At 40.4% G+C, this 14,470-nt stretch overlaps 1 protein-coding gene across 1 annotated transcript in view; it reads right to left on the bottom strand.

The window, feature by feature from the left end:
• The window catches only part of LOC131947188 (uncharacterized), a 125,982-nt gene that overhangs the window by 101,249 nt on the left and 10,263 nt on the right, over positions 1-14,470 (bottom strand). Inside the window, exon 2 of the mRNA XM_059308333.1 lies at positions 9,394-10,181. Within this exon, the coding sequence (XP_059164316.1) occupies positions 9,394-9,417 (24 nt within the window). The 5' untranslated portion in view covers positions 9,418-10,181. The remainder of the gene's footprint in view (positions 1-9,393; positions 10,182-14,470) is intronic.

Raw genomic sequence — 14,470 nt, 5'->3', positions numbered from 1 at the left:
TCTCAATGGTAGTAGGCCTTGCACCATGACTATACTACGCTATAGAACAGATTCTCAATGGTAGTAGGCCTTGCACCATGACTATACTACACTACAGAACAGATGCACAAGGGTAGTAGGCCTTGCACCATGACTATACTACGCTACAGAACAGATTCTCAATGGTAGTAGGCCTTGCACCATGACTATACTACGCTACAGAACAGATTCTCAATGGTAGTAGGCCTTGCACCATGACTATACTACACTACAGAACAGATGCACAAGGGTAGTAGGCCTTGCACCATGACTATACTACACTACAGAACAGATTCTCAATGGTAGTAGGCCTTGCACCATGACTATACTACACTACAGAACAGATGCACAAGGGTAGTAGGCCTTGCACCATGACTATACTACACTACAGAACAGATTCTCAATGGTAGTAGGCCTTGCACCATGACTATACTACGCTACAGAACAGATTCTCAATGGTAGTAGGCCTTGCACCATGACTATACTACACTACAGAACAGATGCACAAGGGTAGTAGGCCTTGCACCATGACTATACTACACTACAGAACAGATTCTCAATGGTAGTAGGCCTTGCACCATGACTATACTACACTACAGAACAGATTCTCAATGGTAGTAGGCCTTGCACCATGACTATACTACACTACAGAACAGATTCTCAATGGTAGTAGGCCTTGCACCATGACTATACTACACTACAGAACAGATGCACAAGGGTAGTAGGCCTTGCACCATGACTATACTACACTACAGAACAGATTCTCAATGGTAGTAGGCCTTGCACCATGACTATACTACGCTACAGAACAGATTCTCAATGGTAGTAGGCCTTGCACCATGACTATACTACACTACAGAACAGATGCACAAGGGTAGTAGGCCTTGCACCATGACTATACTACACTACAGAACAGATTCTCAATGGTAGTAGGCCTTGCACCATGACTATACTACACTACAGAACAGATTCTCAATGGTAGTAGGCCTTGCACCATGACTATACTACGCTACAGAACAGATTCTCAATGGTAGTAGGCCTTGCACCATGACTATACTACACTACAGAACAGATGCACAAGGGTAGTAGGCCTTGCACCATGACTATACTACGCTACAGAACAGATTCTCAATGGTAGTAGGCCTTGCACCATGACTATACTACGCTACAGAACAGATTCTCAATGGTAGTAGGCCTTGCACCATGACTATACTACACTACAGAACAGAACAGATTCTCAATGGTAGTAGGCCTTGCACCATGACTATACTACGCTACAGAACAGATGCACAAGGGTAGTAGGTCTTGCACCATGACTATACTACGCTACAGAACAGATTCTCAATGGTAGTAGGCCTTGCACCATGACTATACTACGCTACAGAACAGATTCTCAATGGTAGTAGGTCTTGCACCATGACTATACTACACTACAGAACAGATGCACAAGGGTAGTAGGCCTTGCACCATGACTATACTACACTACAGAACAGATTCTCAATGGTAGTAGGCCTTGCACCATGACTATACTACACTACAGAACAGAACAGATTCTCAATGGTAGTAGGCCTTGCACCATGACTATACTACGCTATAGAACAGATTCTCAATGGTAGTAGGCCTTGCACCATGACTATACTACACTACAGAACAGATGCACAAGGGTAGTAGGCCTTGCACCATGACTATACTACGCTACAGAACAGATTCTCAATGGTAGTAGGCCTTGCACCATGACTATACTACACTACAGAACAGAACAGATTCTCAATGGTAGTAGGCCTTGCACCATGACTATACTACGCTACAGAACAGATGCACAAGGGTAGTAGGTCTTGCACCATGACTATACTACGCTACAGAACAGATTCTCAATGGTAGTAGGCCTTGCACCATGACTATACTACGCTACAGAACAGATTCTCAATGGTAGTAGGTCTTGCACCATGACTATACTACACTACAGAACAGATGCACAAGGGTAGTAGGCCTTGCACCATGACTATACTACGCTACAGAACAGATTCTCAATGGTAGTAGGCCTTGCACCATGACTATACTACACTACAGAACAGATTCTCAATGGTAGTAGGCCTTGCACCATGACTATACTACACTACAGAACAGAACAGATTCTCAATGGTAGTAGGCCTTGCACCATGACTATACTACGCTATAGAACAGATTCTCAATGGTAGTAGGCCTTGCACCATGACTATACTACACTACAGAACAGATGCACAAGGATAGTAGGCCTTGCACCATGACTATACTACGCTACAGAACAGATTCTCAATGGTAGTAGGCCTTGCACCATGACTATACTACACTACAGAACAGATGCTCAATGGTAGTAGGCCTTGCACCATGACTATACTACGCTACAGAACAGATGCTCAATGGTAGTAGGTCTTGCACCATGACTAGACAACGCAACAGAAACGGGCACCAGCTGTATGTTTGAGACTATTGCATGATAATGACCGTAACCTTCTTTTTATACACAACCAGCAAACTGCTCGCAGTGACTTTTTATATTCAACTTAGCTTGAGACCAGCCGACTACACTGATTATAGGAAGTTAACATCCACACCACAACGTCACTTAGTACCTCCTCTCCTGGTAGCCACTTCCTAATTACCCGCCCTCGATCTGCACTTTGAACCTAATGATCAAATCACCGAGCCAATTAAACAGTACCAGCGGTTCTCGTCTCTGTAGTAGCCCAACCCTCAAAGACTCCGGCAGCAGCCAATCAGAGTCCCGCTGGTGATCCATTCATATCCCCCACAAGTAAACATCAAACGTTCTCTAACTAGCTCAGTGTGACGGCGGTAGTAAACACGGTAATCAGCGTTTATTTCCTTACCTTGAGATCAAGACTTTGGTCCGGGAGTTGAAAGGTTATTGAACACTAATCCAGTAACTCTATAGAAGAATGCAGCATGTGCGTGAGTACGTGTACCCGTCAAACACACGGAACTCACGTGCACCAAATTACCTGGAGCTATCACCGGTGTCTGTAAGAGGTGTCTGCTCAGGTGTACAGGACAACGTTGCTGCTATCTAAACAACTTATTGCGTAATATTCGCTCCCTCGCAGCCTTACCTCAATAGTGTACTTGCTAACTTTCACAATCAGAGCATTACTTTTATAATAAAGCTTTTTAAAATTTTCAACTGTGACAGCATAATTTCATAGTGTATGGAAAGCAAAGCCAGAATTATTTTTTTACTATTTTAGAAATTCATAACGTTACAAGGTTCTTATAACAGCATTAAATTCAAATTTTAACCTTCGGCTAACTAGACTGTGCTTTATTATTGCTTTCTTAAACAGCCATCTGTATCATACATCAGTCTGATTTACAGACCAGCCTAAAGAGCTGGCTGGTGGCTCAACCAACAGACTGAGTAGAATGTGATGCCCAGCCTCCTCCCAAACCTGGCTGTCACTCAACAACAAAGGCAGACCAGCCTCCGCCTACAGGTGACTTGATTACACTGTCACACCTGACATGTCAGGACCTGACTACCTGGTCTATACCACTTCCCTGTAACGACGTGCAACACGTGACACATCTGAAGGGCAGGTGACGACCCATTAACCTGGGGATTTGTTTTAAGCTAGTTCGTCATAGGAATTAGAGGGATACACAATTTTTATCTACTTCGTTCAAAAACAAAGTTATTAAATCAGTTTTCTCTCATCCTCTTTATCTCTGCCTGTCCCTCTATCTCAAATACACCTACCGAACATTACTATAGTCAAAGATTTAAAATTTTCACAGCACAATTCGTCAAAAATGAATCGTGTCAATCTGGACAAAACTAGAACAAGCCGTCCAACTCAGCTTTTGTTTTAATTCCATCGACCGATTGAATTTCCACAGGGAAATTTCTGGCATTTTCTAGTCTAAAGACAAAATTCATCTGCTTTATTGTATAGTCCATAGAGTGCCACACACACACACACACACACAAACCCTACGTGAACGAAGAAAAAAAAACTCAATAGAAATAAAGTATGTGGAACAGAGTTTCTTCCAGGCATATCTTCGCCCCCCCCCCCCTCCCCCCCCCCCCCCCAACCAAAATGAAATCTATATAATTTATATAGAAAATATATACTTTTAACAGTGTCCGCCCCCCCCCCCCCCCCGAAAACTTCAAGTGCTCCCCCCCCCCTCTCCCCCCCCCCCCCCCCCCCCCCGGAGAAAAAAGTCTGGAAGAAACACTGATGGGGAAGGAACTAGCTCTGCACTAAAATAAATGTTTCATAAAAAAAAACAGCACAAAATCGTTTATGAAAGGCTATTAAATAAATACACTGAAATAAGAGAATATACATAAATGTTCTTTAATTATCGTAATACAAATAAAAGCGTTTAGCAACATGACGCTAATATTTTCATGTGACAATGACTTCACACGAGTAGTTCTAGATCTATAGTCTGCCACTTCATCTTGGTCAAAACTGAGTTACCAGATTTGACACAAACCCACCCACAGACAGGCAAACAGACATTTTGACCTAAGCAAAATCTTGTATAATAAAAGGATCAAAATATTGTGGACAATAAAATGTGGCAATTAATTACGAAACAGGAAAAAATAACTTCGTGACTCCTTTTACATTCGCACATTCTGTATGAAAAAAAATTATATTTTTTACAACGCATAATAATTTAAAAAACAAAATAGGAATTGAATTTTAATTAGAAAAACGCGATTATGCGCGAGATTCTCATACAACTGCATCGTGTCCTGTCCACGCTGACTAATACCAGCGTGCGTGTGTGTGTGTGTGTGTGTGTGTGTGTGTGTGTGTGTGTGTGTGTGTGTGTGTGTGTGTGTGTGTGTGTGTGTGTGTGTGTGTGTGTGTGTGTGTGTGTGTGTGTGTGTGTGTGTGGAGAGGGGAGGGGACTTGTCACTGCCAGAAAATGGGGATGTTGAAATCAATGTCAGAACAACAAAAAACGGATTTGTTTCCATGGCTACCACATCTTTTGTCGTGCATGTGAATTTTCGAGCGCACGGCTAACTAAATGAGAAAGCAATGGGTAACTGTCATATATATATATCTGGTCTCCAGCTCACACTACGTGAAGTAAAGCTACACCAGCAGTACTGTTCAACACACGGGATGCACGCTTCACATTGAAACGAACCATAACTTGCATCAAAATGGACCCCTACTTTAAAACCAAGGAAATAGAGCAAGAAAATAAAGGGAGAAAGTGAAAACCTGGTCTCCCATACAGTCGTAGACACCTGTAGAGGAGGAAGTGTACCTCAACAATGTGGGGGGAGGGAGGGGGAGGGAGATAATGGACGCTGGAGAAATAAGAGAGATCTGGGTGGAATTTCAGTGTAAATATAGCTTGAAATCATTAAAGGCAGGAGGCCAAATTTTCTTAAAGTCCGGAATGTTTGTTAGTCATCACCTTCAATAACCGCCTGACGTAACTGATGGCCAGACAAATTGGGGAACATTTAAACCAGCTTTTATATCGGGTTGATGCCACAAGCCGTGTAGCCATATGTGATTTACATAATGAAGTTATTTTGTGTTTTGTAGATTACACTTTATATCAACGCTTTATGAGAAAATAATTCCCTCAAGTATAAAGTACTGCAATCACTAGTGTACAATAATAATAATTTTCATAATTATAATTTTAAAAATCTCGTCGTTGAGCTATTCCCATTATTTCTAAATCTCTGCTAAACGATCGAATATCAAGGCTTATTCATGTGAATGTTCAATTATAAAACGGGGGTTAAACGGACAATGTTTTCACATTGCTCTACAATACAGCTTTTCATTCTGGCTCTAGCAATGTGGTGAAACCTCCACGGTAGCATTAAGTTCCATCTTGGAATTGTATCTTAGGCAATCTTGCAGGGGCGTAGCGAGGGGGGACGGGGGGTGCGGACCGCACCGGGTGACACCATTTAGGGGGGTGACACCAAGGCAAAAAATAGCAAAATATATAGAGAAAAACTTGAGGGGGGGTGCAAATCGAAAGTTTGAGGGGGGGGTGCAAATCGAAAGTTTGAGGGGGGGGGGGGTGCAAATCGAGAACTTGAAAGTTTTTCGCCGGGAAGGGTCGCTACGCCTCTGGGGGAGGGGGTGACACCATTAAGTGCCGCACCGGGTGACACCCGACCTCGCTACGCCACTGCAATCTTGTATTAGTGTTGTGCTTTAAACAACGAAACAAAATACGTAAATAAATTAATGTGTGTCGAGCACGCCAACCAGCGATTATTGCATCCACCCAAAAAAGGAGTAGAAATGAAATAATTACAATGTTAAAACAATATAAAAATGTCAGAAAACAAAGGCCAATAGAAATATCAGGGACAATTGTAAACCAGATGTCGCTTTGTGTGAATCAGTAACAGCAGGTGTGTAGTTGGTATAAATAAATCTGACAAGCACCAGTTCGACCTACATAATACGCTGTGTATTACAGGTGAGCCATTCCAGGTCGACCTGACTTGATCAAAATATGGGTCATCTTCATTTTATATTAGACAAAAGAAATGTAGTCTGAATGACAACACACGAACAGGGACTAACTCCACGCCGACTGAAAGTGAAAGTAACAATCCTGGTGTTGGTCAGGAGTGCCCACGCCGCCGGGAGTGACTCTCGTCTATAACTACGACGGGACGGACTCAAGAATCGCCCTTGACTGGGCAATAGCGGCTCTTTTTTTTTCATTTTCTGCTTACGGTCATATAGCAGCAGAGTTTTAATTTATTTTAACAAAACCAAATTAAGTATCCTTTCGAAGCTGACGGTCCATGGAGCAGGTGAAATAGAGTTCACTCGTTCCAGTGACCTCGGCTTATGAAGGGTCAGCACTAAGCCCAACCACCTTGACTTTCCCTAAAGTGAGTCAGGTACCCATCAGTGCTGGGTGGACTCGAGCACGCGGTCCGAACTCGAGACTTTCGGGTTAGGAGTCGAACGCTATGTTTAGCAGCAGCAGTTGAAATTGGCAGAGCCTATTGTTGCTAAACATAGAATTATATATATATATATATATATATATATATATATATATATATATATATATATATATATATATATATATATATATATATATATATATATACATATATATATGTATATAGCTATGGCCTACATATCCCATTGGTTCGAACTCTGATAAACTAAGCCGATGATGTAAACAATAGCCCAGTGTTTAAAGAGCAGTGCTGAAGCTGTGAGATTATGGACGCCAGTAATCGAGAAGTGCAAGTGTGCAGTTAAAGGTGCTAGTCTTGGCACGTGCACGATAACATCCACGTCAATGGCTATAAATAAAAGTGTGCCCAAGTTCCAGCGCTGCCCGACAATAGACTTGGATGTATAAATCTATTTCTTCAAACAAGCTGTAATGACATTGTTTGAAGTTATGCCTATCACACGTGTGGGTATGGGAGATTAGGTCATGGTGTGCTTCATGCCACGTCAGTCAAACAGAATTAGCACCAAGAAAATAATTAAAGTGTCCCATCGAGTTTTCGAACATCCTGCTCGGTATGATGGCAAAAAAAAATGCCAACATTCCATACCTCCAACCTCTCCCATTCCAACTTCTATGACATCCAACTTTGTTTACGTAAACAAATTACAGATGAACGTCAGTTGGTATAATAAGTATTGTGCTGTGTTTATACTTTTTTTTTTAAATCGTAGACAAAATGTTGCAAGATATGTAATCTAGGTTTAAACAATTACACGCGAAAAACGAAACTTCGCCGAAAACAGAAGTTTTTCAAAGTGGCGTAGCGATGTCGGGTGTCACTTGTAAGTATGTGTATACGAATGTGTATATGTATTCAAATATAGGTTATTACGATTCTCAACCAAACCGTTTTCCGCAGGAATATATATTGCAACGATGAGTTGATATACCCCCCACCCCCCCCCCCCTCCCCCCGTCAACCCACGGTGATTGCTTTAAACGGTGCTCAGATAATACTAACGATTTGTATCTATATTCGGTCGTGTATACAGCTGGATGTTGCATGTTTTCTATATCATTAGCAGGTTTACGTCATGGTATCACCCCCCTCCCCCCTCTCCACCAGTGTCGGAATTAGTCCACTTTGCTCTTAAAAGACTATTTAATTCAGTCTAATTAATCATCTAATTAAGTGAAATTATCATTTTTTTCTGTATATATTTTTGCTATTTTTTTGTTTTGGGGTCACCCCTTTAAATGGTTTCACCCGGTGCGGTCACCCCTTCCAAGGGGAGGGGGGGGGGCACTGTTAAAAGTATATATTTCATTCGGTGGGGGGTAGACACTTTCTTCGGGGGATTGGAGGGGCTGGTTGTCTAACTAACGGAATTCCTAAAGTATCAATGACGTTGATGAACCAAACATTATATAATTGGTGTAGACAGATATATAAGCCTGGTGAAAATACATCTCTGCTCTCTATCTCTCTAAAATCTGAGTAATTTTCGTATATTCTTAGTAGTATCGACAATGTTTCTACTGATTGTAATCTCGAATATTTTTTCTACCTGTACCAGTAGCAACATGTATATTTAGTACTAGCGTCGAAGAATTACTTCTATTTATAGTAGTCTATAAAACTTATTCGTATTGGATCGAGTATACAGCAATTATTTTTCTTGGCACTACGCGGCTTAAATAGATAATTTCCATTAGTGCCGGATCTAGTGTCCAGAGATCATCCATACTGTTAGTAGTATTTTTTGTCTCAGTTAAAGCTTTATCGAACATAGGGAAAAATATATAAATTAAACAAAACTTCGTTTTGGGGTAGTAATTTAAAAATATATATAGAACAAGATCTCTTACCAATTTTTGGACATTACGTTTTGTTTTGGCTACATTTATTATTGGAATATTTTAGTTATGGTAGCATCGGGGGATAATGTTCGCTATTTCCCTTGTGAGGTGGACAAAACGAGGTAATTATCTGCACAAATTAAATAGCAGCCATGAGTAGCCACCAAGCAAACGTTGGGGGTGCAGGGTAGAACGGGCCGCCCATGTAGCCCACATTAATAATTGCGTAAGGAAACAGAGAGAGGACCTTTATGATGGCGAACTACCCGACGTTAATTATGCCATCAGATCACATAACCATTACACGAAACACAATATAGTACGTTGCGGTTTCTCCCTTTAACACGTACAAAAACGTTATCAAAACAAATTACATTTTTAGCCGACCTGTTTTACCTGGGATTATATTTTAAGCTCTAAATGCCAAGAAGTTTTCTTTTATACCTTTAAGGTTTTTAAATCTCCGTTTAAGCCCTAAATATAGGCTAGAGTTACTTGAAAGTTAAAATGTATTTAAATTGTATTTACCTTTTCCTGTTCCATAGTGTACATGTCTTTGCGGTCAGCTAATCAGATAAGTAAATCCAACAAGATCAAAGAGACGAGAATGAACAGAATCTTTGCTCAGCTCTCATTGTATCCCACGTATGTGTAATCCATTCGCCCAGCTCCAATCTGCTCAATTTAAAACTTCACATTCTAAACCTCACATTCCAAACAAAGAAATCATTTCGGTGACAGTTCACTGTCAATTTGAGAAGAAAAAATATCCAATCCAGAAGTGTCAATACTTCCACAAACAGAAACACAAACAGCTTTTGTTCATGTTTCACAGTTCTCGAAAGAAAAAAAAGAAATTGAAGAGTAACGAAACTTTCCAAAACGTATGTAAACTTGTTAACAACTTGGCATCACTTAGTGGCAAGTTGTAGCAAGTTTTGTCGCGTTGTTCTCATCGTCATCTTTTTTCCAAAATGTGCCGTGAACAAAATGTCCTCCACTTGATTTCTCCATTTACAAACACGTCCTGCCCTGTCCACGGTTATGATAACACCACATTAACTCCTCGAAAAGCCCCCGTGGTCATGTCCAAAACCGTGCACTAGTTTATTTAAAGCAGTCCCAGCCATTGTTGCAGCTCCACAACAGAGGTGGGGGGAGGCAAGACGCCGCCTTCTTGTCAATCGAAAAGCAATGTTTAAACTCCAGCCCGTACAGGTGGTTCAGCCAGCTTTACCTGCCCGGGTACACGGGGATCTATGGGGAACAGATTAGCGCCAGTCCGGGGGGAAAAATCGTCTGTTGTTTTCCAGAACCTGGTGATTAAACAAATGTGTAAAAAATAAGTTGTACATATATTTTATTGATGTTTTATTTTAACACATGACAATGGCATCACTTTAATGAGATTCGTTTTCGGAAGTATTTCGCCGCGAGAGGCGAGTGATTAATTAAATTGTATGTGTATATTATACGATAAATAGTATGTCGCTACAATTTATAATTAATAGCATAAAATATTGCTTTATTTATAGATGTAGCATTAATTAGCGAACTGAAAACATCGCTAATTAAAACAATTTTATTTTTAATTTAATGGTGAAAGCTTTCTTTCTAAGCTAAACGTAATAAATATAATGATTTCCCTGTTCACGTTTCCTACGGAAGACCAAGCCCGGTGACTAATCTAGCAGTGAACTTTGTGAACCCACAGCTCTCCTTAGCTGTAGGACCAGCTCCCACAGCTCCCAGCCTGGGTTGTCTGACCAGACACAGGGCAGCAGCGGCGGTCTAACTATATCTATATACTACTAAAAGTCAAGTTTGTTTACATGTTTGAATATTTATTTTTTTGTTTGTTTGTTTGTTTGTTTGCCTGATCAACTATTGTGATATGTTCGACTCAATCTGGATAGCTGTAAAATAGTATGTAGGTAGAGAATAATTTTTTAATGCAGACAGACTGTTAATCACAAATTTATTTAAAGACGTTAATTAATTTATTGATTTATTCATAGTTAAATTAACCGTATTTTTTAAAAAATGTTAATACTTTGAATAAACTTTGTGGGGATAGTGACGTCCCTTGATATGTTAACTTTTTGGTACGATAAAAATGGCGGACTTCATCATAGACTTTGTGGCCCATTCAAAAGTTTAACGCGTTACAAAGCTAATTTTCTGCCGGCTATAACTTAAACAATACGTCCGTTTGCTGTATTTATTACGTTCCAACACTTATATCAATTTTCAACTGTCTTTTTCATTTAGTTTTACGATAAATTTCTCTAGATCTAAAGATCAGCTATCGAAGGAAATTTATGAATCTAGCCTAGATCTAGATCTAGCCTAGATGTAGGTCACTAGATTCAATGTAAATTCTAGATCTAAACTTAATGTAAATTCTACATCTAGAATCTATTTCAGGCCTTAATTATTTTATATAAATCTTTGTTTGGCTTATTTAAGATAAAATTTAATTTGAAAGTTAGTACTACTAGACTTATTTTTAGATCTAGATCTAGAATCTATACGCGTAAATCAAGTTGCATAAGGAGACACATAGTATAGTATAAAAATTCCCTTGTGACGTCACGAGTAAATAGCTAAAATGGTAGCGTAGTCAGCTCTCATGCAGGAGGCACGGGTTCTAGACCAATATGTCAATGAAATTTTTTTTTTCAATTTTTTTTTTTAGATGTGAATGATAACGTTGCCTATCTGAACTTGGCAAGATACAGGGCAGGTGAAGTAGAGTTCATCTGTTTCTTTGTCCTAAGCATATGAAAGGATAGTGTGGTCAGAGACATGCTCGGCTGGAATTGTTTTTTAAACGATAAAAACATGTTGTCTGAGACTTGGCAGGACACTGGGCAGGTGAAGTAGAGTTGAGTAGGTCACCTGTGACGTCAGTTTATGAAGGGATAGTCCGAAATCGGTGTTTTCGGTGTTTTTAAAAGATAAAAAACATATATTTGAATGTGGGGTCTGTTTTTTGTGACGATAAGTGACACTGCAGTAGCGTACCGAGGAGGGGGGGGGACGGTAGGGGAGGGGAGGCGGGGGGGGGGGGGGAAGGGGAGGCGGGGGGTGGGGAGGGGGAAGGGGGGGGGGGCATATGTTGGGGCGCCAAAATGGTTTGGAAAAAACATCAAAAGTTTGAGGGGGGGGGGGGTTAAAATCGAAAACTTTGTCCCCGGGCGCCGGGAAGGGTCGCTATGCCTCTGAGTGACAGACGTGATGTTTTTTGATGGATGACCCCCGAAACCCACAGTTATCCAACGGATGACGGGTATTCTAGTTGCTAATAAATGACGGCTCCAATTAGCACTTAATGCAATAATTACCCCGGAGTCGGATGATTCTTTTATGGTAATCAAACTAATAACCCAAGGGAGAGAATCGAAATTCCGATCTTTACTTAAAATCCTTTGACCGTAAACCGGGTTATAAAAGTTCACAAGAAAACTACAGCGTGCCTATATCACGCGGTGAGTTTTCTTGAAACCAAAAGCACCCAAGTCTTTGGAAGTCAGCTCTGTATAAAGATCTCCAGGTACCATTTTAATAGCATTAATTAACCCCCTCCCGTTATCAATCATCGATCGCAATGGCGGAGCCTTTAAAAAAACAGGAAGTAAAGTGGAAGAAGCAATCTCCTCCCACAAGTCTAAGATCAATAGCCTCCTATCCAGTAAAGCAAACACTGTGTAAACAAAAATAATTATTTTAATGTAAATGTACTTTGTTTTAATTATTTAATTTCTAAAAACCGCAACCTAGTACCAATGTAAGAAAACAACTGTTTCACATATACAATAAAATTTACTGTTGTACAAAATCACGAGCTATCGTACACATTTTTTTAAAGTTTTCTTTAAATGTGCTAAGTGTTAACAAGTTTACGTTCATTGTAAAGTAAGCTCTGTCGGGAGAGAGAGAGGGGGGTGGGGTGGGGGAATTCCCGATTCACCTGCAAACATAGCGTCACGCCCTCGTCGTTTGGCCCATAGCCAATGCTCAAACATTCACCGAGTTTTTTCTGTTTGTTTCTCTCGGCCTTCACTCACTCCTTCTCTCAATCCTCCCAATCCTCCCCTAAAAAACAGCCCTGACACATCCAGATTAAGCCATGTTTCCTGACATTTGCTAAAAGTGCTTTAGGGCCGCTAAACAACATCCCCCCACCCCTACATTATTTCAGCGACCAGAATCTGGCAATTCGACATGTTGGGGGGGGGGGGGTTGTATACTCATCAACAAAGTCCAAAATTATTAGACAGGTTATATGATGGGTGGAGCGGGGAGGAATGAAGTGGCAAACGTCCATCGACATTTGCTAGCAAATAATTGAAGTAAGATTTTGGTGTTTAATGTTCCACATAACTAGATGGTATTGGGTGTTTTAAGTTGACGTAAACTAGTTGAAGCTTTTCTTCAAGTAAAGAATTATATTGGCATGTATTATATGAGACTCTGTTGTTTATGTGTATATTATCATTGGGTCATTTAATCATTTGATTGTCAAGAAATATCTTTAAAGCATTTTGGGCTGTTATTTTTTTTTCTTTTAACTCTTATAATGAAAGAAATATGCAGTGAGTCAGTAAACCAACGACTGCATCAAAGGGTGGATCAAAGCCAGTAGGATAACCATGCTCCACTCATGTGCGAGTTCCACTGACGTCACACAGACAACCAGACGAGATAACATTGTCTGCTGCTGGCTGAGATGTCCAAAACAAACAAAATATTCGGGGCTCCTTATGTTATCAGAATATAGTCTAGCTTTATATATTTACGGAAAAAACATTATATATATATATATATATATATATATATATATATATATATATATATATATATATATATATATATATATATATATATATATATATAGTGTGTGTGTGTGTGTATGTGTATATATAGCCTACCCCCATTTCGTAAGGCCCATACCTTTTGTCCCTTCACGTCCCACCCTCGTAGCGTCACTACAGCCAGCTATCAGTAACACCCGTTCTCACATTACAATTTGGCAACGCTGTTACAGATATGCTGCAGTTGGATGCACTGAAACCAGAAAACAGAGAGTGGGTGAAAAATCAGGCGCGTTCAGATAAAACAAAACAATAGTCGGCTCTGGGGAATTCGTGCTCGTGACATTTTGGCAAGAAACGCGAGTCAAGCTTGGGGTGAAGGTGCTCTGGTACCTGACAGTGGCGAGAAACAGAGACGTGCACTTGTTAGTTGTGAGCAACTTGCCATATTGTACAAGCAGAGACTTGTTAGTTGGCTTGTGAGCAACTTGCCATATTGTACAAGCAGAGACTTGTTAGTTGGCTTGTGAGCAACTTGCCATATTGTACAAGCAGAGACTTGTTAGTTGGCTTGTGAGCAACTTGCCATATTGTACAAGCAGAGACTTGTTAGTTGGCTTGTGAGCAACTTGCCATATTGTACAAGCAGAGACTTGTAAGTTGGCTTGTGAGCAACTTGCCATATTGTACAAGCAGAGACTTGTTAGTTGGCTTGTGAGCAACTTGCCATGTTGTACAAGCAGAGACGTGTTAGTTGGCTTGTGAGCAACTTGCCATAATGTACAAGC

Source organism: Physella acuta, unplaced genomic scaffold (genome assembly GCF_028476545.2).
Source record: "Physella acuta isolate Inbredline_101_S28 unplaced genomic scaffold, ASM2847654v3 ptg000588l, whole genome shotgun sequence".
Taxonomy (NCBI): domain Eukaryota; kingdom Metazoa; phylum Mollusca; class Gastropoda; family Physidae; genus Physella; species Physella acuta.
The sequence above is the reverse complement of the archived record's forward strand: the minus strand, read 5'-3'. Positions and strand labels throughout refer to the sequence as shown.